The sequence below is a fragment of the Leuresthes tenuis genome, unplaced genomic scaffold (assembly GCF_036924035.1).
Source record: "Leuresthes tenuis unplaced genomic scaffold, fLeuTen1.0.hap1 SCAF_13, whole genome shotgun sequence".
In the NCBI taxonomy this organism is placed as follows: Eukaryota; Metazoa; Chordata; class Actinopteri; order Atheriniformes; family Atherinopsidae; genus Leuresthes; species Leuresthes tenuis.
In genome coordinates, this window is record NW_027325367.1 from 2,919,707 (window position 1) to 2,945,937 (window position 26,231).

At 42.6% G+C, this 26,231-nt stretch overlaps 2 protein-coding genes across 2 annotated transcripts in view; one reads left to right on the forward strand and one right to left on the reverse strand.

Moving 5' to 3' along the window:
• The window catches only part of LOC140266632 (serine/threonine-protein kinase D3-like), a 45,823-nt gene extending 27,577 nt beyond the window's left edge, over positions 1-18,246 (reverse strand). Inside the window, exons 1-2 of the mRNA XM_072361664.1 lie at positions 17,944-18,246; positions 15,467-16,081 (exon numbers count right to left, since the gene is read on the reverse strand). Of these exons, the coding sequence (XP_072217765.1) occupies positions 15,467-15,763 (297 nt within the window). The 5' untranslated portion in view covers positions 15,764-16,081; positions 17,944-18,246. The remainder of the gene's footprint in view (positions 1-15,466; positions 16,082-17,943) is intronic.
• A 1,980-nt stretch (positions 18,247-20,226) lies between these two features.
• Positions 20,227-26,231, forward strand: part of LOC140267576 (connector enhancer of kinase suppressor of ras 3-like) — a 39,851-nt gene continuing 33,846 nt past the window's right edge. Inside the window, exon 1 of the mRNA XM_072362889.1 lies at positions 20,227-20,475. Within this exon, the coding sequence (XP_072218990.1) occupies positions 20,424-20,475 (52 nt within the window). The 5' untranslated portion in view covers positions 20,227-20,423. The remainder of the gene's footprint in view (positions 20,476-26,231) is intronic.

The window sequence follows — 26,231 nt, forward strand, 5'->3', positions numbered from 1 at the left end:
TTAAGAGCTCATCTGAAACACAGGAGCCACACAGGGCTGCGTTTTATTTTTAATTTACACAGATGGAATGGCTTTAATGGGCCTTTTCAGTCAAATTAGGCCAATTAATGTGGGTGAAACTAAATGTGGATGAATCCTCTTTCATCACCAACAATGTGGCAAAACTGTGGAACTTATCAAGTGTTTTAAGTATTAAAGTTCTCAAAGTTTTGGAAATGTTTTAATATTTCCACTTGGCGTGCACGCCTGAATTTATCAAAGAGAAACGAGCTGAACAGGACTGTGAAGAGAGCAGGAAAGCCCTGGATTATCAGCCATGAAACATCAGGAATCTGACTTAGAAAAAGGTCCAGATGCAGCTCCTGCAGGCTGTTGGCAGTATGAACACACTCTGCTTGGGCTGCACTTTGTGTTTGAAAGGCAACACAAATAAAGTTTAACCCATTTCAAAATGACTGCACATGTGCATTAAAATAGCAGGTGATTTTTAAAAGGTATAAATGTGAGCTCTGAAGCTTCCTGTTTGGGCAGCTTGTTGTCACAACAAACTTTTTCTTCATGCAGCCTTTTTCCAAACTTAAAGGCTAAACCTTAATGGGAAACTTGATGGGAAACCACCAGCCGCCAAAACTCAGCTGAAATATTTCACATCACTAGTTCTGTTTAAATTCTGTGTGAAGATCTGAATTTCCTGAAAATCTGAAGCTTTCTCAGCAGCAACAAGTCACTTCCTCTTGATGAGAAACCTTAAAAAGGCATGTGGGAGCAGGTCCACGTCTGGGTCACCACTCTTATCTGATGTAATGCTTCCTATCGGTTTAGTTTCAGCCTTTCTGGCATCTGCAGTGAGAAATCATCAAAACAAATATCTGTTTAAGTTTAAGACACGTAGTTTCCCTTTTACCCTTTCATGGCTTCACTACAAGTGGAAGCAGCAGCTTTGGTTGGCTTATGTTTTGGGATTAGAGCGTCAGAAATGGCAGTCACAGCTACACAAGTGAAGAAAACCCTGAACTATCCCTTTAAAAAGCTGAGCACATCATCTGCAGCCTTGTTTCTTTGTATTATGACAGATAAAGGTCCTCTAAATGTGCAGGTGACCCTGCTTAGCACTTATCTTCCATCTGCAGTAACAGTGAAACTGATCAGACCACAAACAGTGCATGAAAGTCAGGTGTTCCTGGTATTTATGTCCTGAAGCTTAACAAAAAAGGCTTATTTATTAACCAACTATCGCTGCATCTCTCCATCTCTCCCTGTGTGAATTATTGGTGACCTTCTTGGGAACTTAACTCTTCCGGTTAGTGACCTCAGGATCCGGGACACGCGGGTCAAAAGCTGCTGTATGAAAGGATGGAAATACATTATGCTGCAGCGGGGGATGTCAGATGCCTTCCTGCACGCTCCGGTCCGACTTCGTGTGGCTGTTAACAAACATGGAAAAGAAGCACCTCTCTTTTGGCTCTAAATAAGAGCAAAACCAGCAGAGTTCTCCTATTCTGTTCCCTCAAACCAGCCCAGTAACGTCGGTTTGATCCGCTTCATCAATCCCACGATACTGGAAGAGATCCCTTTAAAAGTAGTGATTTTAAATATCTCGGAGACAGCCAAGCTATTAAAAAGCACCGGGACAGAAGTGAAACCTGGTCAGAACCTCAGAGACGAAGCTAAAATGAAAAATGCATCCATTTATTTCTTATCCACTGACTCAACTTGCTTCCTTTCTGGTCTAAAAGCTGCAACTATTCATCGTCTTTTGAATCCAGACTGAAGTTGAAACGCTGAAAGCAGGAATCCTAACTTGCCTCTTAAATCTCTGCAGCCCCAGCAGGAAGTTAATGTCAGTGGGTTTGAGTGAAAAGACTTTATTTTGCACCAGCGTCGTGCCGTATTCTTTGAATATTTACAGAAATACTGGGACACTCTGTGGCTCTTTGGACTCACCAGATTGTGTTCGTTCTTGTGGATGATTACAAAAAATGAGCAAAAGTTGGGTCACAACACTCTTCCATCTGGAAGAATTCAAATAATGTGTGAGAGTAGATTAGAATGGACTCATAAACAATGTAAGCAGCTCCATCGTTTCATAGTTTGCTTCCTTAAGTGTCCAAACTCTCCAGCTGGTCATATTAAAGCGTTTGAGAGTTCAGAGAAAGTTCATGTTAGTTTTCAGTTAAAGTGGTAGAAAAGTTTGAAAAGTCTTGGCTGCCCAGTGATGAAACACCTCAGCCATGCCAGCTGTGAGGGATTTGAAATGATTTGCTGTGAGGAGAACATTTAAAGCTCAGCTTTGCTCCTTTAAGGCTTCATCTCCGTCCCTGCGTCAGTGCTTCCATCAAATGCAAATTCAACACTTGCAAATTCTGTCAGCCCTCCTGATAACGGTGTGATGAACGTGGAGAGAGATTAAATCTCACGTGGCTTAATCCAAAACAAACGCAGATGATGCAGGCTGCTGTGATAAAGGGTTCTGCAGCTTCTGCAGCCTGCAGACGGGCAAGTGGAGCAACTTCCTGCCCCGTGCTAGCAGGATGTTAGCAGGTAGCGTGCAAAAAGGTATGCTGCAGCGCGCACAGATGGCAGGAAACCAGGTGACGAAGCAGAAGAGAGAAAGTCTGTCATGAATTATGACTGAGGTTCTGTCACTGACACGGCGCTCAGACAAATGGACACCGACTGACAGACAGGAAGGCAGCCGCAGGACAGTTTGTCCAAAGGAAAAGACAACAGCCGCCGCCTCGCAGGAGGAGAGCTTCAGCTTCACTCTGAAGTCTTTCAAAGTAACAGATTATGTGACAACAGCCACCAAAACACTGAAGAAAAAGCTGCCATTAGACGTGTTCTGTCGCCTTTTCGCTGTGCTGCATCAGTGGAAACTTTCTTTTTGTACTTCTTTATTTGTTGTGCATCTCTTTTGACTCATTTTGAGTCACTTTGTAGGGTCCGAGGTCCATTTCTTTCATAATTTTGAATATTTTAATATCTTTCTGCATCTCTTTCTGGTTGTTTTTGTCTCTGTAGTCTTATTCATCTCTTTGCATCATTAAATCTGTGTCATTTGAATAATTTTTGTGTTGAATTTTGCACGTTTTTGTCATCGTTGTTCATCAGAAGCAGAAGAGGAGATGGGTCAGAAAATTAAGAAGTTTCATTTGTTACTCTGACTGCATAAATGACTGAATTCAGTCACAGAACTGTTTTCTATGCCAGTAATCCAGATTATTGGACAGTCTGGATTATTATTCAGATCAAAATTGCATCTTCAGAAGTGTTCGATTGCAATTAATCAAAGAAAAGCTAATCTTTTCCATCCAGAATCGGCACAAACAAACCTAATAAATACGCAGACTGGGTCAGATCCGAACCTTAACCGCGTAAAGTTCTGCTCAGCTGCCACGACGACACATTTGGACTTTGTCTAATCACGTAAAAGCCGATTTATTTCCTGAGGTGAGCAGAGAAACACGTAGCGGGAGTACCGTTAATGGACGAGTGTGTGTTTAATACACACTGATCCCGTCTTTGTGGTTAATCCTCCATTAACCAGGCTCAACCGACCCACGCACACACGCCGCTCTTTTCATTTCCTCAGAAAACTGATCACTGACTCCACCGCCTCGTGTTAAACATCAGGCCAAAACCTCAAGGCCCTGCTGTGACCTCTGACCCCCCCAGTCTCTAATCTTAAAGCGAGGACATGTTTTTACCGAACCAAAGGATGGGGGAGCGGCGGCGGCGGCGTTTCATCCGCCACTCATTCCATTATCAGAGGGAGCCACGTGTTCGTGGAACCCAATAATCCTCATCCTGAAAAGGGGGGATGAAACACTCGACACCCGGCCCACTAACACACATGAAGTTTATCTTAAACCTTTAATACATTATATAAAACATCTGGTCACCTGGCTTTCTTGGACGATCAGATTCTGGATCTCCCATCCCAGGAAGTTCGCTCAGTTCAAGCTGAAGACCAGCAACAAGTGACGCATCATCACTGAAAGTGTGACTTTATATCGATTAAAATGTTCATCTTCAACTACTTCCTGCTTTAAACCCAGAACCAAGCAGCCCAAGCTGCTGAAAATCAAACTAACAGGGCAGGTGTGCACGACATTTATGTCAAATACAGACGTTTGATGAGCTCGATTTTACAAAGAAAAAAAAACCTGGTGGAAAAGGTGCTTATATTTCCTCTTCCAGCCTCGTTAATTAAAACAAATGCTCGTAAATAAGTGTGAAGAAAATGAAAATCAGGGGTTATTTCTACAAGCCTGTTGGACAAATTCCTACATGAGCAAAAACCAATTCAGCTCCAGATGTTAAAGCAGAAGGGAGAAGACTTTCAGACACGTTTAGGCAAAATAATTCATTCACAAACTCGAGTTAAAAAAGATTCTCGAGTCTTTAAAACACTTCATTACTGGAAACTTTCAACTAAATGGGATTTTTTGCACTTTTCTTTAAGTTCAGGGTCAATATTTTCACTTAAAATCACCACAAACTGTAGTTTTTGTCACATTAAAACATCCTGGAGGATTTTTTAAGGACTTATCGTGTTTTTTTCCACTAACGGCAGTTTAAGAAACATCTGGACCGGCAGCGACATGAAGAGCACAAACAGATAAAACGGCCGCTTCTTCCGCTGAAAGACGCCGAAAACCTTTCAGCTCCTATAAAACTCTTCAACTCTCTGGCCGTACGCATGCAATCAGTCTGGAGGGACGACACACAAACGCGTTAATGGGAAATATGAAGGCGAACAGCTGGGAGTCTCTTTACCCTGCATCCGCCCGTCTTTGTCACCTCGCTCAGGAAACAACAGGAAGCAGCGCTGAGAGGGTCAAGGCTGCCAGAGTGTGGGAGCTTCATTCATCCACGCGTTAGAAGGCTAACGTCGGTGCTAAAAACAACGAGGCCCCCCCACACCTCAGGCTGCGAGTGGCTTTCATTCAGAAAAAAAGCTTATTTTATATTAATCACAACTCGGGAGTGTAAGGAAACCATTCATTAGTTCTACGGTGGCCCTCGTTGGACAAAAAGGATATTTTTGGAGCCAAACTAGCTCTTAGGAAGGCAACTTGCAAATAAAAAGGTGAACGAATATCATTCAAAGCACTGCGTCCATCCTCCAGCTCCTCCTGGGGGATCCTGAGGCGTTTCCAGCCCAGATGGGACAAACAATCCCCCCAGAATACTCTGGTCTGACCTGCTGCTTCCTCCAAAGTGAACATCCCAGAAAAACCTCCAAAGGCAGGCGAGCAGGAGGTGTCGGATCCACCTCAGCCGACTCCTTTCCCCCTTTTCTGTTTGACATTTGAGCTCTTCATTGATTCACCTGTGGAAGTAATCACATCTTCTGTCTTCAGTCAGCAGCTTAGAGTCATGAACATTATTTTATCAAAGCGATAAATAACACCTTATCTGTACTTTCTGAAGTCACAAGGCAGCACACACATGATCTGACTTGTTCCGATCTTAAACCTACTGACTAAGTTCAACAATATGCATCATGGGGAATCACCTTTGGTTCTTATAGGAAGCAGAGTGTGCAAACAGATTATTCACACCCTCCCTCCTCAGATGCAGGTCAGTGCTCATCGGACAGATTCACAACAACCAGAATCCCGAAGAAAACGTCTCTGCAACAGAAGCTCAACCGACATTTCACCGTCAGCTGAACCGGGTCTGAACTAAAATTAAAAGCACATCTGCAGCGACCACAGAAAGCCCTCCCAACTCCAGCCGAAGAGAGAAAGAAGACACCCGTTGTTCCTTCAGTTCACGAGTTTTACCTTGTTAGTCATCGAAAACCTAAAGCTTGCTCTGGTTTTCTCTTCAGGAGGTGTGTGACTAAACACCAGCAGGGAATCATCTGGTGGTCGGGGCCCAAACCTCCTTTCCATGTCCCGGTTTAGTCACGTTTTAAAGTTCCCAAACCTCTACATGAGCACAAGAAGTTACTTATTCCTTCCTCGAGTGTGTTGTGGAGCTCTTCTGATCAGACTCTACACCTTAAATGCAGGCTTTAGACAGACCTCGCGTCTGACCTCGGTGGTCGACCACAGGAAGACGGCTGTCTAACCTTTCAGGCCGCCACATGGGCGTAATTAACCCTCAAGCCCATCTAACTTTCCTGGTTAAAGTCAAAGTGAACGGTTCTATCCCCAAATCAGCATCTTTTCCTGAACTTAATCAAGTAGTTTTGTTGCCAAAAACTAACCAGAAATAATCAGAAAAATAAGCTGCTGAAAGAAAAAGGGGGTTTTCTGTCTTTCACAGGAAACTAATTTATGTCCAGCTGCCTGCTTTGTGAGACCTTTAATGACTTCATAGTTGAACAGATATGGTTATCTGGTTGTGATTCACCATGCGTACCCACTCGCCTCCACTTTAAAAACAATGACACAAACGTCCGGAGCCGTCAGTCCCACACACAGATCCTGAGTCAGTTCCAATGAGTGTGTGTTTGGGCTGCATGTGAAGCAAAAAGAGTGCTGCCAAATAATAAGAAAACACATGAAGACAGCACAGATGGTACTCCTCTGAAAGTGCTGCTTCTCCCACATAACTCACAGAAACGTATGATGTCAGTAAATGAACAGACGGGTGGATTGTGCTGATGCGTCTGCACCGTTTTACAGCCGCTTCTCTGCACTGAAACACAGACGATTTGGTCAGGTCGACTTCAGAAAAACACTGAAATCTATCCGTTTGTTTTTAATTGATAACTTAATGATACTTAACTTCTAATTTCAAACTGAGTTAGAAATAAAAAGACTATCTCAGACACCAAAACTGCAGCAATGCCCCTTTAAGGTGCAGCTGACACAGCCGGCCACCCTTCAGTGTGAAGTCACCTCACCTGACAACGAGGATGCAAACGAGCTGCACATATCCTGGTTAGATTCAACCCGTTAAACAGCCCAAAGTAAATATTAAACCCAGAACCAATTTCCTTTTCTGATCAGACGACATCAGCTGAATGGAAACAGAGTCACTGCCTGCCTCTTATCAGGAGGACGGGTAGAGCAGGAGGAGGTGAAGGAGGGAAGTAAAATCATCTACCTGCTGAAATCTGATCAGTCGGACACCCATTAAACACGACTTCTGCATTTAAAAGGAAAAAAAAAGGCGAAACCATGCGGCCTTACAGCAGAGAACTCATTTACAGACCTGACTACATATTTACAGATCCAAAAACAACTCTGCACACATTTACAAATGACCTCACGAATCTGCAGAACGGGACCCGATAGCTCCTCTGTGCTCTGGAACAGCGAAGCGAGCTGCAGCAGCACCGGTTTCCCTGGCCTGGAGCCACTTTGGTTTTAAAGGGCATCGGCACTGCATGTTCAGGGTCTCTGGGAGGAGTCGAGCTGCTCGTCTAACAGGCAACACAGAGGAGGAACACCTGGTTGGAGCTCCTCACACGCACAGTTCCAGCCAGCAGCCACACAGAAGCTGCCAGTTTACTTTAAAGCTAACGTAAAGAGAGATTTATTTCACAGGTTTGTGTTGTGATCGCATTTGATTGTTGGTGATTTGACGTTAGTTTGCCTCACAATGGCAGTGCTGCATGCAACCATCCGCCTTTTCTAACCTAAACCCAAACTTCAGAACACCTGGAAGCCCTCCGTCCATGTTTAGGACTTCGCTGCATTTCTCTAACACACAGTGAATGCTTCAGTGCTCAGCTGGATCTGAATCATCTGGATCTGAACCAGCTGGATCTGAATCAGCTGGATCTGAACCAGCTCGGCCATGTTTCAACTCTGAGAAACTCTGCTGCTGCTCAGCAGGACATTTGGGTCCAATGGGTTTGGAGGCATTTACTGGAGCTGGAGCAGATCAGATGTTTCAGCTCAGAGTTCATTGTGCAGCTCCATCATCAGTGAAGATAAGTGAGCAGAACCTGTGGCAGCCAGAACCTGTGGCAACCAGAACCTGTGGCAGCCAGACATGCCATCACACCCCCACCCCCGTGTTCAGAGCAGCTGCTATGCTGTGGATCTTGGTTCCTGTTGGTCTCCACACTTCCTTCCTGCCATCACTGATGCAGGTTCATCTGGGTCCGGTCTGTCCAGAACACCTTTTTGCAGAACTCTGCAGCTCCTTTAAGGACTTTTTGGCTAACTAGCGGTTAGCATGTAGCAGTGGCTAACTAGCGGTTAGCATGTAGCAGTGGCTAACTAGCGGTTAGCATGTAGCAGCGTAGCCTCTGTGGATAGTCGTCTCTGACAGAGACACACCAGCCTCCTGAAGGCTGGTTCTGATCTGTTGGACGGGCCTTTGAGGATATTTCTTTCCCTCAGTGAGGATTCTTCCGTCTTCCTTGGCCAACCAGAGCATTTTTGCTTCTTAATAAGCTTCCAGGCAGCTGATTTTGCTAATCCTAACGTTTGTCTCTGGTGGTTTTATTCTTGTTTTTCAGCCTCATAACAACTTCCTTTACTTTCATTGGCCCAGCTTCTCTCAACAAGTGGAGGTAGCTTATCCCTGAGCTCATGAAGCTTATTCCACTCACACTCATGCACACCTATCAACAAGACCATCCAAAATTAAATATAGTTCATTCCTTCCACTTCATTACAAACCTCTGACATTTTAGCAGAATGCTAACAGCTCAGATTATACAACTTTGAGAGATGCTGCAACGGATAAAAAGGATTTTATAACGCCATTAAGAGTCAGGCAGCAGTTAGGCGTTACGTTCAGGGTCGGAGTTCAACTCCTATTTTATGGTCTAATGACACCACATATTGGATTAAAAAAAGTTAAGCCAGCATTTTAAAAAGTTAAAAGAGCTGAAGAGCGTCGCTTAGACGCAGCTAATGGGTTTTAATTCAACATCTTTCATAAGAGGAAGTAAAAGACAGGATTAAACGTCTTCGCTTTGCATGAAATCACAGTGAAAACGTCCTTATCAAACAACACAAATACGTGTATCACTTGTCTTTTTCCTCTTTAATTCACAAAACTCATACAACACAATTATATCTTTGTTTAAGGGCTGGGTATACATTTCATTTTATTTAGTTTCTACCAAAAAAAGTCAAAGAAAATCAGGATTTTATCGTTTTTCTGCTGTTGAACTCGTCTGAAATTGCTTTTGGACAACGTCTGATCACCAATTGATCTTTTTCTTAGTGTTGAGGCAGGAAAAAGTGAAAATGGAGGCTGATAAAAACTGATTCACCGTGTCCTTGAACATCCAGCTAAACAGAACATCTCATGCCTTAAAGATCAATCTGTCGCCCAAAGGTCTCACGTGACCTCCGGCATCTTTATTCATAAGTTCATTTGTAACTTTGGAAGTGGTTTAGCACCAAGTCAACTTAAGTTTTCAGCTAATTATCAGGAGGAAACCGACGAATCTCCATCTGGATTCTGACTAAAGGCGTCCACAGCAGTGGAGATGTGCTGGAGCAGTTTTAGGTTTCTGGGAATCAGGAAAGAACCGGCCGTAATCGTGTTTCGAGTCCACTGAGCGGAACAAACATTCGGAACATTTGATGTTAACATTTTAGCAGAAATCAATCTGCTTGTTAGCTGAGAGGAACGTTAGCAGGAAGCAAAAGTAATCTGAAGCTCGGGCTTTTCTCCCAACTTGCGTGTGTTGTTTTGGACAAAAAGTGGCTAATTTCTGTTAAAAAAAGCTTGGTTTTGTTGGTTTGTGGCCTTTTTAAATAGTTAATATTGCTAAAGTATTTATTTTATTAGTTAATCGATGAATTACCTTAATACTGGATTAAACCAGGTCAAGTTCTTCCACAGAGAAGACTCTCCAACACTTCCAGTTTGGCTGATTTCACAGCATCAAACTGTATTTTCTTTTTTTTTTCACATTACATCCAATATCTGACAGAGACAGGAAAACCTGTTTGACTCGATAATAATTAAGCAGCAGTAAGCTGTAGATAAGTGATGTTTCTCACTCAGAATCAAGTGAAATATGTGTAATTATCACAGAACAAATGGAGACGATGTGCACAAATCACACCTCAGAGATACTTCAGACTGATTCGATGAGCTCATCTCCACTGAATTATAACAAGCTTTAAAGATTTCATCTAAAAACCAAATCATTAAACTATGAAGCACCTTTCTTTTCATTTACATTTGAGCCGTTATTTCCTGATCACTGATCTTTTAATCTAATCTTTTAATCGTGCTCTCTTATCACTCTCGAGGTGGATGTGTGGCCAGCGAATGCGGTTTCAAATTAACGAGCAGATTCACTCATTCATCACCATTTTAATCACTTTCGGGGTTGTTCTGAGGTAAGTAGGCAACTTTTACTGCACACAAACAAAGGGAAATCTAAACTAAAGTGGATCATATAACTAAAAGAATCTAACAGACATACATGGTACAAGCTTTTCTTTCAACCACAGAGCATTTAACAGCTCTGTAGGCGGGCCGAGAGTCCATGAAACAACACGAATGTTGCCATCTCCCCCCCCCCCTCTCCATCAGCTACCAGCGCTCACTCCTCTACCTGAACCGCCGCCTGGCCTTGGTCACCATGGGAACCAGCAGTGTGGAGAACGCGCCCCTTACATCACCGCGGCGACACAGAGAGACGCGGTTTTAAATCATAATCCCTCTTTGTTCGCGCATTTACATGCTTTTCCGTGCGTTTATGTGGCTGTGATGCGGCCATTCAATGAGCTTTTAAATCAGGAACCAGAACCTGAGACGGAGACGCATTAAAATGCGAATTTATCTCATCGCCACACGTTCTTCTTGTAAAATACATGCATTTTGAAGTGTCTCCCTTTGTCCGTGGGTTCTTATGTACGGATGTTGCATCATCGCCCCAAAAGAGCTGAGTTTATGGCGTTTATGCCAGTCTGATGACAGTGAAGGTACCAAGTGTTTTTACTCATATTTTCATGTAGTTCCCTCAAGTCTTTCTTTGCATTTTTTATTTATTTTTTTATTTTCTGAGTTTTTTTCTGTGAAAACAGATCTCTGAAGCACTTTTCTGTCTTTTATTTTTTGTATCTGTTGGAGCAGCTGCTTGAGCTTTCCAAAGCCCAAGAAATCCCTGGAGAAAGACACCTAAATCAAGATGAGTGGAAGAGGAGACGTCTGGGACGCAGAGCAGGAACAAAATGGAGGAAAAAGGAGGAGGAGGTTTAAAGTATTCCCTTCCTGTTGATCATCATGGCAAAATGGACGAGCTTGGAGCCCTGATGATCCACAGCAGGAATATCAGGAAGAGACCTGGCTGCAGGAACAACTCTAACAGCTCTCTGCTCAGTTTTAAGACTATCCGGGCAGACAGAGACTGCAGACAGAGCGCTAACAGTAAAGGAGGAGGATCACAGAGCTGGTTAACAACAGATGGTGGAATCCTGGACCTGGCTGCAGGAACAACTCTAACAGCTCTCTGCTCAGCTTTAAGACTATCCGGGCAGACAGAGACTGCAGACAGAGCGCTAACAGTAAAGGAGGAGGATCACAGAGCTGGTTAACAACAGATGGTGGAATCCTGGACCTGGCTGCAGGAACAACTCTAACAGCTCTCTGCTCAGCTTTAAGTCTATCCGGGCAGACAGAGACTGCAGACAGAGCGCTAACAGTAAAGGAGGAGGATCACAGAGCTGGTTAACAACAGATGGTGGAATCCTGGACCTGGCTGCAGGAACAGCTCTAACAGCTCTCTGCTCAGCTTTAAGACTATCCGGGCAGACAGAGACTGCAGACAGAGCGCTAACAGTAAAGGAGGAGGATCACAGAGCTGGTTAACAACAGATGGTGGAATCCTGGACCTGGCTGCAGGAACAACTCTAACAGCTCTCTGCTCAGCTTTAAGACTATCCGGGCAGACAGAGACTGCAGACAGAGCGCTAACAGTAAAGGAGGAGGATCACAGAGCTGGTTAACAACAGATGGTGGAATCCTGGACCTGGCTGCAGGAACAACTCTAACAGCTCTCTGCTCAGCTTTAAGACTATCCGGGCAGACAGAGACTGCAGACAGAGCGCTAAAAGTAAAGGAGGAGGATCACAGAGCTGGTTAACAACAGATGGTGGAATCCTGGACCTGGCTGCAGGAACAACTCTAACAGCTCTCTGCTCAGCTTTAAGACTATCCGGGCAGACAGAGACTGCAGACAGAGCGCTAACAGTAAAGGAGGAGGATCACAGAGCTGGTTAACAACAGATGGTGGAATCCTGGACATGTCACTGAGATGTTGAACAGCTGGCTGTGAGTTTCTGTCCATGTTGTACTGAGAGAGTTCACCTGAGTGACATCATCACCAGCTGAGTTGTTGCTAAGCTACAGAAACAACACCCTCTGAAGACCTCTGAAGGCACGCCTTCCTCTCTGCTGCACTTCAGCTGATTTATATCTTATTTTCTTATTAATCTAAAAAAGCACATCTTTGATATAATTAATAGTGCAGCAATATCATTTCCCAATTTATAACAATATAACTCACAGGTGAGTTCCACCTTTTTCCCTTTAACAACGTTCACAGGAAGCATTTCGAGTGTTTTGTTTTTGATTTAGAACAAAAGATCAGACCAACTTTATTCACCCACACTTGATTAGTACAGTGAGCTCCAGGTTTTGCATCACTTACAAGTGAAAATAGGATGGAGCCATTACTCATTTCTGCATGTCCACTCCAGAGCTGGTCCTGGACTATATTTATGTCATCGCACCGATGAAGCATCAAAAACCTCCCAAGGTGCAAGTGAGAACTCTCTGTGGGTGCACGACTGTCACTTAAACACAAGCCGAGTGAAAATACTGAACAAAGAGTTTCATTACACCATCTTGGGATGGACTGTGTGTGTGTGTGTGTGTGCACAATGGAGGGGCCAGTGTGGTGACCTGCCAGGGAGGGGAACTTCCCCATAGCTCCCCATTCCTCCCACACACACTGCAGCAGAGAAATGACATAACCACATAACTTCATTATGCGAACACAAAAGGAGGAAAACGAACATTTCAGTGGTGATGTCATTTTGTAGGCCAACCTGGGGATTGTTTCCACTGTGCTGTCTGATCCGAATTCATGTAAACAAAGTGGCAGGTAGCTGTTACGGTCGCATTATCGGCACAACGCCATCTTTAAGCATCACATGACTCAATCTGGCGCCGATTGCTGGGGTCACGATTTGAAACAACTCCAAGTTATCACATTCGGAACATAATTCTTTAAATCCACTGCATGTAAAACAGCAGAAGAAAGCTTTAAAGCAGGGTAAGATAGTCAAAGTTTATCCAAGTTTTACATATTTTTATATCTCAGTGAAATACGTCAAACATAAAACAATTTAAATCAGATTACATGGAGGCATGTAGACCATCCACAGCAATAAAAGGTTCTTAAACACAGAAGTTAAAATCTGTTCAAATAAGAGGAGAATCTTCCTCTTTTACCATGTAATCAATGCACAAACTGTAATATTGTGGTAATTTTGTGATTCAATCTGTTGCAGATAACTTTCTTCATTAAAAAGAACAACATGACAGCATGGCTGCCTGTGCGCAGCTTGACTTCAAGCTGGTTTCTGTGTTTCTGTGGGTGCTGATGGAGGATGATGTGAGCCTTTGTATTTGTGCGTATCAGATGGGAATCGTCCAGCTTTTTCTTCCTCAGATATTACATATTGTGGAATTTAAAGTTCACCGAAACACAGCCTGAAGACAGAACTGGTTAAACTTCCTCTGCTTTAGTCAAACAGCCAGCTCTGAAAGTGAAAGCTGACTTTAACAGCAGCTAACTCGCATCCTGGAGCTTCCTGAACAACATTAATAACATGCTATAAACACCCAAAAAGTTTGCTGAAAAGAAAAAGGAAGCTTTTCTCGTTTGCATTCAGTTTTCAGGTTAACAAACTTCTCAGGAAAAAGAAAAAAGGACCCAGAGTTTGCAGCCACATTCTCAATCTGGCAAGTTGATCAGTTTTATCAGAGAGAAGTCAGAGAGCAGCTCTGAGAAACAAACTGACCACCCTGCTGCGTCTCCAGCAACAAACAGCTGTGAAACAGGAAGCTGAGAGCGCTGACACTGCAGCACCAACCAGGAAGTGACATTCCCTTCGAAAACTTTTCCTCTGCAGTGTGCAGCAAACACAGAGACTGAAAGACCATCCTCACAGTCAGTCAATGAAAGCATCGGTCAGCTGATCAACGAACGCAGAAAGGGTTAAAAATGAGACAGAATACAGCAAGTTGGAATGAGAGCATCACTGAGTTTTAATCTCCCGTCACCACGCCCTGAAAAGCAGGTGAACCCGTTCACTTAGCTGCAAAGTTGTTGCGTGAATGCGTTTCAGAACATGGCTGCAGAGCGCGTTTCGAGCCGAGAACACAGGTGCTTCGTTAAACCAGAAAACCAGTAGATGCTCGGAGATAAGGCTGAGCTGAGCGGATGTCTGAACTGCATGTGAGGCTTGAGAATGAGCTCTGACAAGAAGTAACTTCAGGCTCACAAACACATGGCTGTGCAATAACTGGCTCTACTGTGACAGATTATATTTATGTACCGAGAAGAAACGTGTTTTCTTCTAATTACAGGCTGATCAAACCGCTGTTTCATGCTCGAATATATGACCTCAGACAACTTCCAGATGCCACAGCAGCATCTCAGTTCAAAACAAAAGCAGCACAGATATGGATGATAAACACAAAAAACTCGTGTTTTCCCACTTTAAAAGTTCCAGAAAATAAAAACCAGTGCACTGAATAATAATTACATTAAACTAGGAAGTGTTGCATGAACGTTTGTGGCAATGAGCGCATGTGCTTTGTTGTGCAAGTGGGTTTTGAGTGGCCAACGGGACGAAAAAAGCTCTGTAAATGCAGTCCATTCAACACAATGCAGAGAAAGAACCCGGGTGTCATTTGGAAATGAGTCACAGAGGACACAGTGGTGCAGAATTAAGTTGTGTCTCCACAGTTAGGCCCAAACCAGGCCTGAAACGCAGCTGTGCAGCACCCTGCAAAGTTCTGCCACTAATAACTGGAGGAAGTGTGGCTTTTTGTAGCTTTCCAGCACAGGGACAATGCAGGTAACTATTTAAGCTAGCAAGTAGCATATCTGAATGTACATCATGAATTTTAACAGTCAGACAGTTACTGTTAAAACAATAATTAATGGTATAAATGAGCCTTTTAAGGCTGATCTTTTTTTATTTTATCAATAACTAATCTTTAAAACATGAAAACATTTGATCCTTGATTCAAACCGACTTGGTATTAAGACACAGAGAAGTTTTTACGTCAAAACAATGAATGTTTGGCATTAATTTAACAAGAAGAGAAGAAGAAGAACTAAATTCAGTTTCAGCTGCTTGAGTCAAGTCTTTAAAACCAAAACTGCTTCATACACAAAACAGCGAGAAGACTGAAGAGCTTTAGTGTTTGGTGAGCTAACAGCAGTTAGCTCTTCAGTAACAATCAGATAAAGGAGTTCAAACGCAGTCGCCTTAAACCGCTTTACCTTCTGATCCACGATGGAGCAGACGAGCTCCCGGACAGCAGACAGCGACAGGTCTCCGGGGTCCAGGGTGACCATCTCCCTGGTGGGTCCAATCTGAAGCAGAAAGGAGATGCCCTGCAGCGATCCCCGCGAGTTCGTGGGGCTGGGGCCCGTCTGGCTGCCATTGGACAGCCGGCTGCAGACCGTGGCCGGCGGGCTGGGCGAGGGCGAAGGCGTGAGAGGGGCTGGATGCTGAGAGAGGGTCGGGAAAGACCGTGGCGAGGCGAGTGGGGGTGGTGGGCTGTTATCAGCTGACATTGTCTGCTATCTGTGATGTCGCTCTGGCAGGAGAAAGGCCTTGTAGGTGAACGACATCAAAACATTTGTCTCGGTTCACATTTCTCACAAAGGAAACCGTGCTTCTTCTCACTGCCGAGCATCTCCGAGTTAAACAAATCACAGTAGCAAAAGGTCAGGTCTGTGTTCAGTTTAAGAGTTTTCTATCACAGCTGAATCCTCAGCAAACCCTCAGGCCTCCTGCTGGATCAGACTGTTGATTGTGAGCAGCGCCGGAAAGAAAACAGCCATGAAATGCTGCAGATCTGCACTTCCTCTTTGCTGTTTCAGTTATAGCATCTGTTAAGAAAAAAGGAGAGGATGTTCGAGGGTTAGGGCCAAAAGTTCATCTCTCAAACTGTAAATTCTGTATAGTTACTTAAAATTGTGCCTTTATGCTTTGTTGCAGTCATCTCACATGATTTGTTTGACCAAATTTATTGTCAAAAAAGGGGAAAAAATAGTCCAATTTAAGTTTTTTTGATGCGATTCTTTAAAAAGTTGGAGATGATCTGTCTCATCCCGTCATTAACTGGCTTATTGGGACAAAATTGTCAGTTTTATGAAGTTCTGACAATACAGAAAAGCTGCTAGCACAGGGCTAGCTGAGGAACTAGCCTTAACTAGCGCTAATTTACCAGTTTACCGTCATTTTACTGTATTTAAATAAATCAAATTGAATCCTCTAACATGCAAGTATCATAAAGAGCCATTTTTATCTGATCAATGATATATTCATGATATGTTCAAACCATATGGCTAGTTACTGCTAGCTAGGGACATAGCTTTAACTAGCGCTAATTCACTCATTTAACTCTGTTTTGCTAGATATTCAGATATAAAATGTAATGCTCCAACATGTAAATTCACAAGGCTTCATTTTTGTTTAAATAAGATTTGTTTCAACTAAATACACACTGATCCAACTTTAGCTTTTAACTGCTTACTAGGGTGCTAGCCTTAACTGAAGCTAACTTGTTTATTTAGTTGCATTAACTAGCACTAATTTACCCATTTAGCTCAATTTTGCTATATTTTAAGAAATAACATTTAATATTTCAACATTTAAGTATCATAAAGTGACTTTTTTTGTCCGATTAATGAATCAGCTTTACATAAGTATAAAGATAAAGTTCAATGATTCTTCTCTTTAACTGATAGCTGGTAAGTTAGCCTTTACTAAAGTTAATGTAATCAATTTTTCTTTTTACTTTCAACTGTTACTTAAGAATCAATATTTCAGTTCTAAAACATATTATTAACTGATTTTTAATAAAAAAAATGAGTAAGGTATCATAAATAATACAATGGAAAAAACCCTCAACTGATAAATTTGAGCTAATTAGCCTAGCTTAGCAAATTAGCAAAACTCCCTCTCTTTTACATTCACTGAAACTGAAGTGATTTATTTCTAAATAACCTATTATTAAATCGGGTATTTCAACTGGTTTTGATCAAATGTTAAGATGTTCAGTTTATATATTATATTTTTAGAGTTTATATTTTACATTTCTTCTCAGATTTTCACAAATCACGTGACAATAGGTCCTGATCAGCCATAATAGTATTTATAAGTTAAAAAGCATCTTACAATTGTCCTTAAATCCTTTTTCTTCATCGCTTTAGCTTTCTAAAATGCAGCTGTATCAGTATGACTGATTATGGCAGTAAATGCAAAATTATAGCTATAATATAGACACGTCTGGTGTAATCTAGATTAATGTAATCTATTACAATATCTTATTCCTGTGAAGGTGCTTTGAAACATTCACATCTTCATTTGCATTCAAAGATACTTCAATGGTTTACCACCATTGTTTTTATTGGTTAATTTAGGTAAATGAGTCCGTAAACATATCATTTTAACAGAAAAAAAACATACTTGCACTTCTTATTTTTATGATTTTTGCATTGAAAACATATCACGTAAAAGGCAAATCCGAAATATTCAAGTTCCGTTAGACTTTTTTTTACCCTGTTATCATGAAAACCGCTGTGCGCTGTATCTGAAAACATCTGTATATGGTAAACCTCTCGTGGTTCGATGAGAAAAGCTCCATAAAATAACTTATAACTGAAAAATCGGCAACAGGTTTCCCTCAGTGCCTGGTTTCTTGGCATCTACGCTGATAATGAGGTCATTTAAAGCTTGTAATAGTTACCTCCATACGCGCAGAGGTTTCCCCGCTTCGATGAGAGCAGAACCGGGAGGAAAATGTGTTTAACGCCGATCCAGCGGCAGCTCGCAGCGCTCAGCGGCCGACTTTAACGAACACATTCCCGATACGTCCGAAGCGCTCGGCCCCCCGGGGCTGGAAGAGGCAGCTGAAGCAGGGAGATGGAACTTTTGGACTTTACTGGTCTCGTTTCACGCCAAACTTCTCCGAGCAGCGGCAACACATCCATGCAGCTCCAGCTTCATGCGGATCTGATTAAAGCAGCTGCGAAACAAGCGGAGACAAACTCACAGCAGAGAGGACGAGTACACGTAGGAGGTCTCACTCTGATGGATATTTTGGTAGCTGTTGAATTCCCTCAGTTAGAATACATCGTTTTACTCGTCTATTCAGATGGTTTGAAGGAAAAATAGAATAAACCCTTTTTATTGTGGTTGATTAAAACAGTAGGGTTTTCACAGGTTAACATTTAAAAAAAATTACATTAGCTGATTGTTTTAAATTAGAACTAAACGCTTGCTAACAAAGATTTAATTACATTCGAGGGCAGCAAATGTAACAAGTCTGAACAAAATCCAAACTCAAACGGAAACTGACATAGTGTGGATCTGCAGCAAATTCAGCGTGGTTAAATATATGATGAAGAAATGTATTGCAAAATATACGAACAAGCAGCTCATCGTGTCTTTAATAAACAATCTTTGCTCAGAAACACGTTGTCCTTATTTTCTTGAATTTATATGTTTTGGCGCCATCTTCTGGTAAATATATCAAATTACATTTTAAACGATTAAGCACATTATATCATATTCAAATGTAATTAATGATAATATAGCCTACTGCGAAAGCCTACGAATGAACGTCATCATTTGAATAATATTTTAAGAAAAGACAAGACATCTTTATTACTTAATATAGTTGTAAACGGTTGTAATCCACACTATAACGAGTGGTCTCTCAAGATAATGACCAAAAGCAACTTTAGTATTTGAATATGAAGGACAAACTAAAAAAAGCTGACCCAACACTTTGTTGAAAACATGCCACGTTGCCTGCAGTTCTGCAGGCTAAAGGGGGTCCAACCTTTTACTACCAAGGTGTACCTAATAAAGTGGCCGGTGAGTGTGCATGTGCATTGCGCAAATATTGACAGTCAAAGGTCACATCATGGACCGATTTCAATCTATAAATGTATTTACAAAACTAATTAACTTCATAATGTTACACTGATATATTCAAAAAGTAAGAGTTGAGTGTTTAGTTCATTATGAGTATGTTTAATATTGAAAAACTACTCTAAAAAGTTCTTAATCAGAAAGAAATAGTTACATATTTATGTTTGTGGGCCTTCTGTCAAAGGATCGTGTTTAAATTAGAATCTGAAAAGAAATAAAGACTTTTTTACGTTTCGCTCATTCTCACGTTTAAAAGATCGCCTCCTGTAAACCACGCCCACAAAACAATGCTCCATTCAAGTGCTGTCGGATTTCTTACCGTTTTTACTCACCACTGACGTTCGTCCTTTTAAAAGGGGCAGTTCAGAGCTCTCTTCTGTGTCGTATGAAGTGTTCTTATCATGGGAAACATCTGTAGACACTAAAAAAAGCTTAACCCCCCCCCCACCCAGGACACATGGCTGAGCTGCTGTGAAGATGAAGCATTTTTTATGCGGACGACTTTCTATCACACAGATTTACTTATATTTAAGGACAACTAATTTGTAATGCTGTGAATTACAGTAATAAAGATTAAATCTCCCTAAAAGTAAAAGCCATTGTACTTTACTTGCTGTGATGTGAGAATAGTCACCGTGATTGTGTCTACATCCAGATATTGATGCACGTTTTGTGACTATTTTTTTTAACACAAGTTTAATATATAGATGGAATTACTTTGTTCTTCATATTTAAATTGGATTAAATGTCTATGCTGAAGATATAGAATGTGAAATAATGTTAAATCACACATTTTACAGGATAAAAAGGATTTAAAAAAGGCTTTGACATTTTTCTTTGTTAATTGATAGGAGAAATAGTGGTCTTCTGAATCTTCGATAGGTGAAACGCACGTAGCTTTTTGAGGACAAAATCAGGAGAAAAGAAAATAGAAACATAAATTAAGCTATGCTATTAAAAGGAATAAAGCATTAAACGTCAAAACTATTCAAATGTATAAACTCCCACAGCTTTTGAAGGCACCATCAAAATGCTCTTATGTGACTGGAGGAAAGGGAGCAAAGGGGCGTGGCCAGTATCCAGCCCACTCCATGCGCTGCTTGTTTTCTCACTTCTAACGGACAGTTCGTCAAAAAGAAGTGGACCGTTGAGTCGGATGTACCACAACCTCCACATTTAACGGACTTCCTCCTTCTGTTGGAGCAAATCATGTCCGCCTAACGGTTCGATTCGGTCTTTGGGACGCGCTGCAGTTGAGTTTAAAGCCGGGTGTCGCAGCTCCTTGGAGGCATGGAGGCTGTGAGTAAGTGGAGCCCGCAACAAGTGGTGGACTGGATGAGAGGTGAGGCTGCGAAATAGTGAGAGTTTTTTAGGTGAAAACCAGTAACTGAAAGGTTTTTTTTTAATAGAACTACGCTGAAGTTGCGAGATGGAAAAACTACAATATTTTACAGCAGTCCAAGTGGTTTGAATTGTCCTACAGACACTAAAGACTCTTTAAAGCCAACTTTGTGGTTTGAGAAACCTTTATTCTGCTTGTGAAAAGGCGAAAAATGCCCATATACTGCTCTTTTCCCACATTTGGACCACAACAGATTAAAGATAAAACTCAGAAAACTTTTAAAACACACTTTGCAAAACCTTTGAATTTCTGAAAATGCACAAAAAAGGTAATTTCAGACTAATAGGGAGCAAGTTTTTTATCTGGACTTCGTTTCACAAATCAAAAAGTGTGTTTTAAAGAGTCTATATTATCTGTAGAATATAGTCCAGATTTGAAAAGTCAGTGTATTTTGGTTTTTCATTTGAACCTGGTCTAGAGTGGGTTAAAAACCGGTCTAAAGTCAGACTAAAGTGGGTCTAAAGTGCTCTAAAGTGGTCTAAAGTCTGTCTAGAGTTGTCTAAAGTCAGACTAAAGTGATCTAAAGTGGGACTAAAATGGTCTAAAGTGTGTCTAAAGTCAGTCCAGAGTGATCTAAAGTAATCTAAAGTGGTTAAAAGTCTGTCTAGTTGTCTAAAGTCAGACTAAAATGGTCTAAAGTGGGACTAAAATGGTTTAAAGTGGGTCTAGAGTTATCTAAAGTGGTTAAAAGTCTGTCTAGTTGTCTAAAGTCAGACTAAAGTGGGTCTAAAGTGGTCTAAAGTCAGACTAAAGTGGTTAAAGTCAGACTAAAGTGGGTCTAAAGTGGTCTAAAGTCAGACTAAAATGGTTAAAGTCAGACTAAAATGGTTAAAGTCAGACTAAAGGGGTTCTAATGTGAGACTAAAATGGTCTAAAGTGTCTAAATCGGTGTTAAAAGCAGTTAAATGGCTCTTTTCTTTCTTTCCTTTAAACCCCTGAATCAGAAGCAAACTTCATCCCTTTCTAAACTAAAACCAGTCAGATGGTGTCACGCTTAATATGATTCAGCTAACAAACTAATTTATTTCTGAGCGTTTATTAGTAGCTTTTGGTTGGAATTATTTGTTAATGCTTAGTTTAAGGGGCTTTTAAAACGTGGGAATGATGACCGTTTGTGTTGAGGAAGCTTTTTCTTTAACTCAACTGCAATCAGCCATGATAAGCATGTGTTTTCATCCTGTTTCATGCTTTTTATAAGACACAAACAGTGAATTAACTCGAGCAAAAACAGATGCTAAATTTGTCTTGGAATTCCACTTTAATGGCACCTGAAGCTCGGTGGCAGCGTTGGTTGTTGACGGGCTGTGAGGGAGTTGGAGGGTGGAGTTTATTGCCTCTGTGTTCTTATTTTCTGAGCCCGACTGAGGCAATTAAACGTGCATGTTAACCAAACACAAGGCGCGTATGAAGCAGCTTAATCACACCAGCACAGTGTGTGTTTTGGCTCGCCGACAGGCTGCAGATGATAAGGAAAGTCGCTGTTGTTGTGGCGTTGTTTGCCTTTTTTTCAGTGTCATATTTCTGCTTGTTGAGTGGCAGCTGGACAGGATTTGCTCTCATGCACAGACACACAGCACCAATAAGCAACCATCAGGCACAGCCAGCTCACAGATGAGGTGTGAAATGAATGACCAGGTGCTGCAGGAGGAGGATCCTTTTCATGCGTCCAGTTTTCATTTCCTGTTGGTTAATTATCATTTTGAGATGAGAAAACCTTTAAAAATCAGTGAATTCCTCGATGTGATTCTGTGAGAAACTGAATAAGTGTTAAATAAACGGCCCGATTGAACCGGCTGGTAAACCAGTTACTCCTGAATGTAAAGTATACACGACTCCTCATTTCTTAGTATTTTCCTTCCAAGCAGCCAGATTTTCTTTTAATCCTTTCAAGTGCTCTTGAGCAACAGTTCTCCAGCTTTCTGAGGGTATTTCAGAGTTTTTCTTTGGACGTTTTCTGCTTTTTCACTCATTTTTTCCACTTAACTCTGAGCTATGAACCCATTCAGGCAGAAAAAAGGCTCCTAACTCAAGGGATGAACCAGTGTTGTGTCGACACAGAACAGACAACTTAGCAAAGAAGCCATTTTAAACTGGATCTTTAGGCACTTTGTCACAAAGACACATCATTTGTTCCCATTTCTTTAGCTGCATCTATGAAAAACAGCAAAGAAAACACAGTTTGACAGACAGAAAATAGGATTTCTGCAGCAACAAGGTGATTCCCAAAGAGCTATTAGCTGAAAACTTGGCATATCTCAGCATGGTGTGCAGTGTGTCCTTAAAACATTTGAGGAAACTGGACAAGTGGAGGACAAAAGAAGAAGTGTCAGGCCTAAAAAACTATCTCCAGCAGATGAACAGGATCTGAAAGTGATGTCCTTAAGAAAGAGGAAAAAATCCAGCTGTGACCTGACAGGACCTGAGAGATGCATCTGGACCTTCAGCTGATCCATCTACTGTTGGCCCAAGCCTCATCAGAAATGGTCTCCATGGAAGGGTGGCTGTCAAGAAGCCGTTCTTAAGGAAGGGAAACAGGGAGAAAAGGCTGAGCTGTGCCAAATGACACAAGAAGTGGACTGAAAATCAGTGGCAACAGGTCTTATGGAGGGATGAATCCTCCCCAGAGCCCGGACCTCAACATTATTGAAGCAGTGTGGGATCATCTGACAGAGAACGGAACAAAAGGCAGCCCACATCCAAAGAAGAGCTTTGGGATGTCCTTCAAGAAGCCTGGAGAACTATTCCTGAAGACTCCTTAAAGAAATGACAGAAAGCTCGTCTCAGAGGGTTCAGGCTGTGTTGGAGAATAAAGGAGCTCAGACCAGAACGGGTTTCAGGTTTCAATAAGTTCTGTTTTCCTGGTAGCATGGAAAGAAATGATGGGTGTGAAATAAAGACTCTGCTATGATCTTCAGCTTTTAGAGTTGTGCTAATTACGAGGAAATGCTTCAGTCCTTTGCTGTTTGATCTAACTCAGCGTGGCGCTCTGACAGCCCTGCGGCGAGCATCCACTCAGCTCCTGTCAGCACACACTCTCACACACTCTCACACACTCTCACACACTCTCACACACTCTCACATGCATACCAACACTCCTGCCATGCAGCAGCAGAAACAATGCTGAGCCCAGCGCAATAAAGAACCAGACAATACCAGCTCCTGAGCGGGGTCGGCCTCCTGCTGTGCGCAGGGTCAGAAGGTCACTGCCGGCCTTCTTCTGTTGGACGCGCCATTAAACCATATGTGACCATCGGAAAACAGCGGCGAACTGTAGGAGAACAGCCTGAGAATGATTTATGTGGGTCAAACCATCCTGAAAACAGGAAGTGTTTGTTGGGGACTATTTTCATCTGTGGATGAATCTGAAGTCTTGGCGCCAGGATGTTAATTTTAAGCCGTTTTGGTTCCTTAAATAAAGGTTAAAGCTTATTTCCTGCATGCTCGGGTGATCTATGAGAGGCTCGGCAGCCTCAGAAAGAGGAAGCATCTTATGCTCATGCAGTTATTTTGTTGTGGGGCTGCAGAGCAGATGACTGCCTGTGGCGGTCAGGGTGTGTGTTTGCTGTCATATGAATCAATCAGCAGGTTCACCGGCGTCCTGAAAGTGCTTCGCCTGTTCCCACAGCCTGCTTTAGGGTGTCAGAAACCTGTGACACGCTGTGGTTCTGATGAGTTTACTGAGCAGGCTCCACAAACAGGGACTGTTTGAACCTTAATGCACCTTTAATTTCTTTCTTTCTCTGGTTCGATCTCCTCTGACTGAGTTCTGATGGAAAGTTTAGGTGCTTGTCAGTATTGGAACAATTGTCTCATGAAAAGGAGGCGAACAGGCCTGACAGCTGAGGCTCAGCGTGTTCAGACAGACCCACATGCCTCCCTGACACCTCTCAGCTTCCATTCCGACGGGCTGACAGCCTTTATGAGGAGAAAAAAGGATCATTTCAGATGCTTCAGTCAGACTGATGTTTGGGGTTGTTTCACAGCTGGAAAGTCACTGAAATGAACTGATTTCACATCAGTTTTCAGCCAGGAAAACGCCAGCAGTGCAGCACTTTGTGGATGTGAGGTTCTGCTGAGCTCTGAAGCTTCAGCACAGAGTCTAAATAAACCTGGAAATGTTCTGAACAGAGCCGCCCAAACCCGGCACGATTGTGCTTTCAGTCCGAGGAATTTTATCAAACAAAGAGCTTCCTTCCTGGTCTTTTTTTATTTCAGAGACGGAGGAAGGAAGGTCACCGGTCTGACCTGTGAAGCCTTCTTATGACAATAAACTTTCCATTTCAGAAGAGAATGATTCCCCATCGCTTAGTTCCACTCTGTAACTTCTTTAGGATCGTATTCGGTCCTGTTTTGAAGTAGAAAATTCCCTCTAAAGTGAGCCTTTAAGTCTGAAGACTCCCGAATAGATTATTTCAGATCAATGCTTTCGTTCCTGCAGCTAACCCTGAAATAGGAGCTCTGGGTTCGCTTCCTCGTGGCGTTAATCACACCGAACACTGGATTGAGTCCAGGTAAAAAGCATTGCATCCTGTTGGACGAGACGACAGAACATCGTGTTTTTTCTCCTGGCGTGAAGGACCTGAGGTGCACCCCCCCCCGTGTTGTTTGCTCAGTGGGAGGAGGACCTCTAACTGCCAGCTGGGAACGTTGTCACACCTGATGTCGTCCGACAGCCAGGACTCCTCTGCTCCGCTGGTGCCTTTTATTCAAATGAAGCAGGTGAAAGCTGTTCATCGCTGGGTTTTTCCCTTTTAGCACATCTTTCACTTCTCTCTGACTGCTCCACTTGCAGCCGAGTGGCCGTTAAATCATCTTCTAACCGCAGTTATTTGCACGATGAAAGCCCCGACTGTCCTGCAGGGGCAAATAAAATGCCTTGCTGTTGGTGTGCTGCCCCCCCCCCCCCTCCAACATTTGGCCTTATCGGTGAAACTGAGTTCACCGAGGGACTGTGGTGAATCAGAGGAAACGCTCACTGAGCGCCTCTTCCTGCCTTTCTTCTCATTCTGAGCTCACACAGAACCAGTGATGCTCACAGCAACGACCCAACAGATGACTTCATGCACAGAACCGAGGATGGAGGCCGACTCGGTGAATATCTGAGCATCTTTCGTGCTTTTTCTCTGGAAGCCGTGGCCACACCTGTCCATTGGGGCCACGGCGGCCCTTTCACACAGTGAACTCCCCCGTTCCTGTTTGCTCAGTTTCATAAGTCCGCTCAGCACATATCTGCCCAGTGCTCAAGGAAATCCTTTTTCCTCTTCAACTGTTTGTTCGACAGTGCCCCCCCCCCTGACCATTCAGCTCAGGGTGTGTGTGATAATACAGTTTGACAGGAGCTCAGTGAAACTATGAATAGCCTCACTTTTCCTCTCGGACCTCCACCCTCGTCCTGTTCTGATGGAGCTGAGGTAAATATTCCTTTTGTTGGAACTTTGTGACTCAGCCACACGACACGTTGTGTTGAGCTCAGCCAGGCTCGTCATATGTATTATAAATAGTCTGTTCATGTCATGATTAATGTCCTGAAATGTCCCCATCGCTGCTGAAACAAAGGTTTGTTTTGATCTTTTTGACCAATGATTAGCTGGACTGTTTATGAGCAGCTGGAGGCTTTTTTTCCTGACTATCTCACAGGTTTGGGATGGTTTGGGATGGAAGAGCTCAGCCACTTTACAATCACCAGGCCCTGTAAA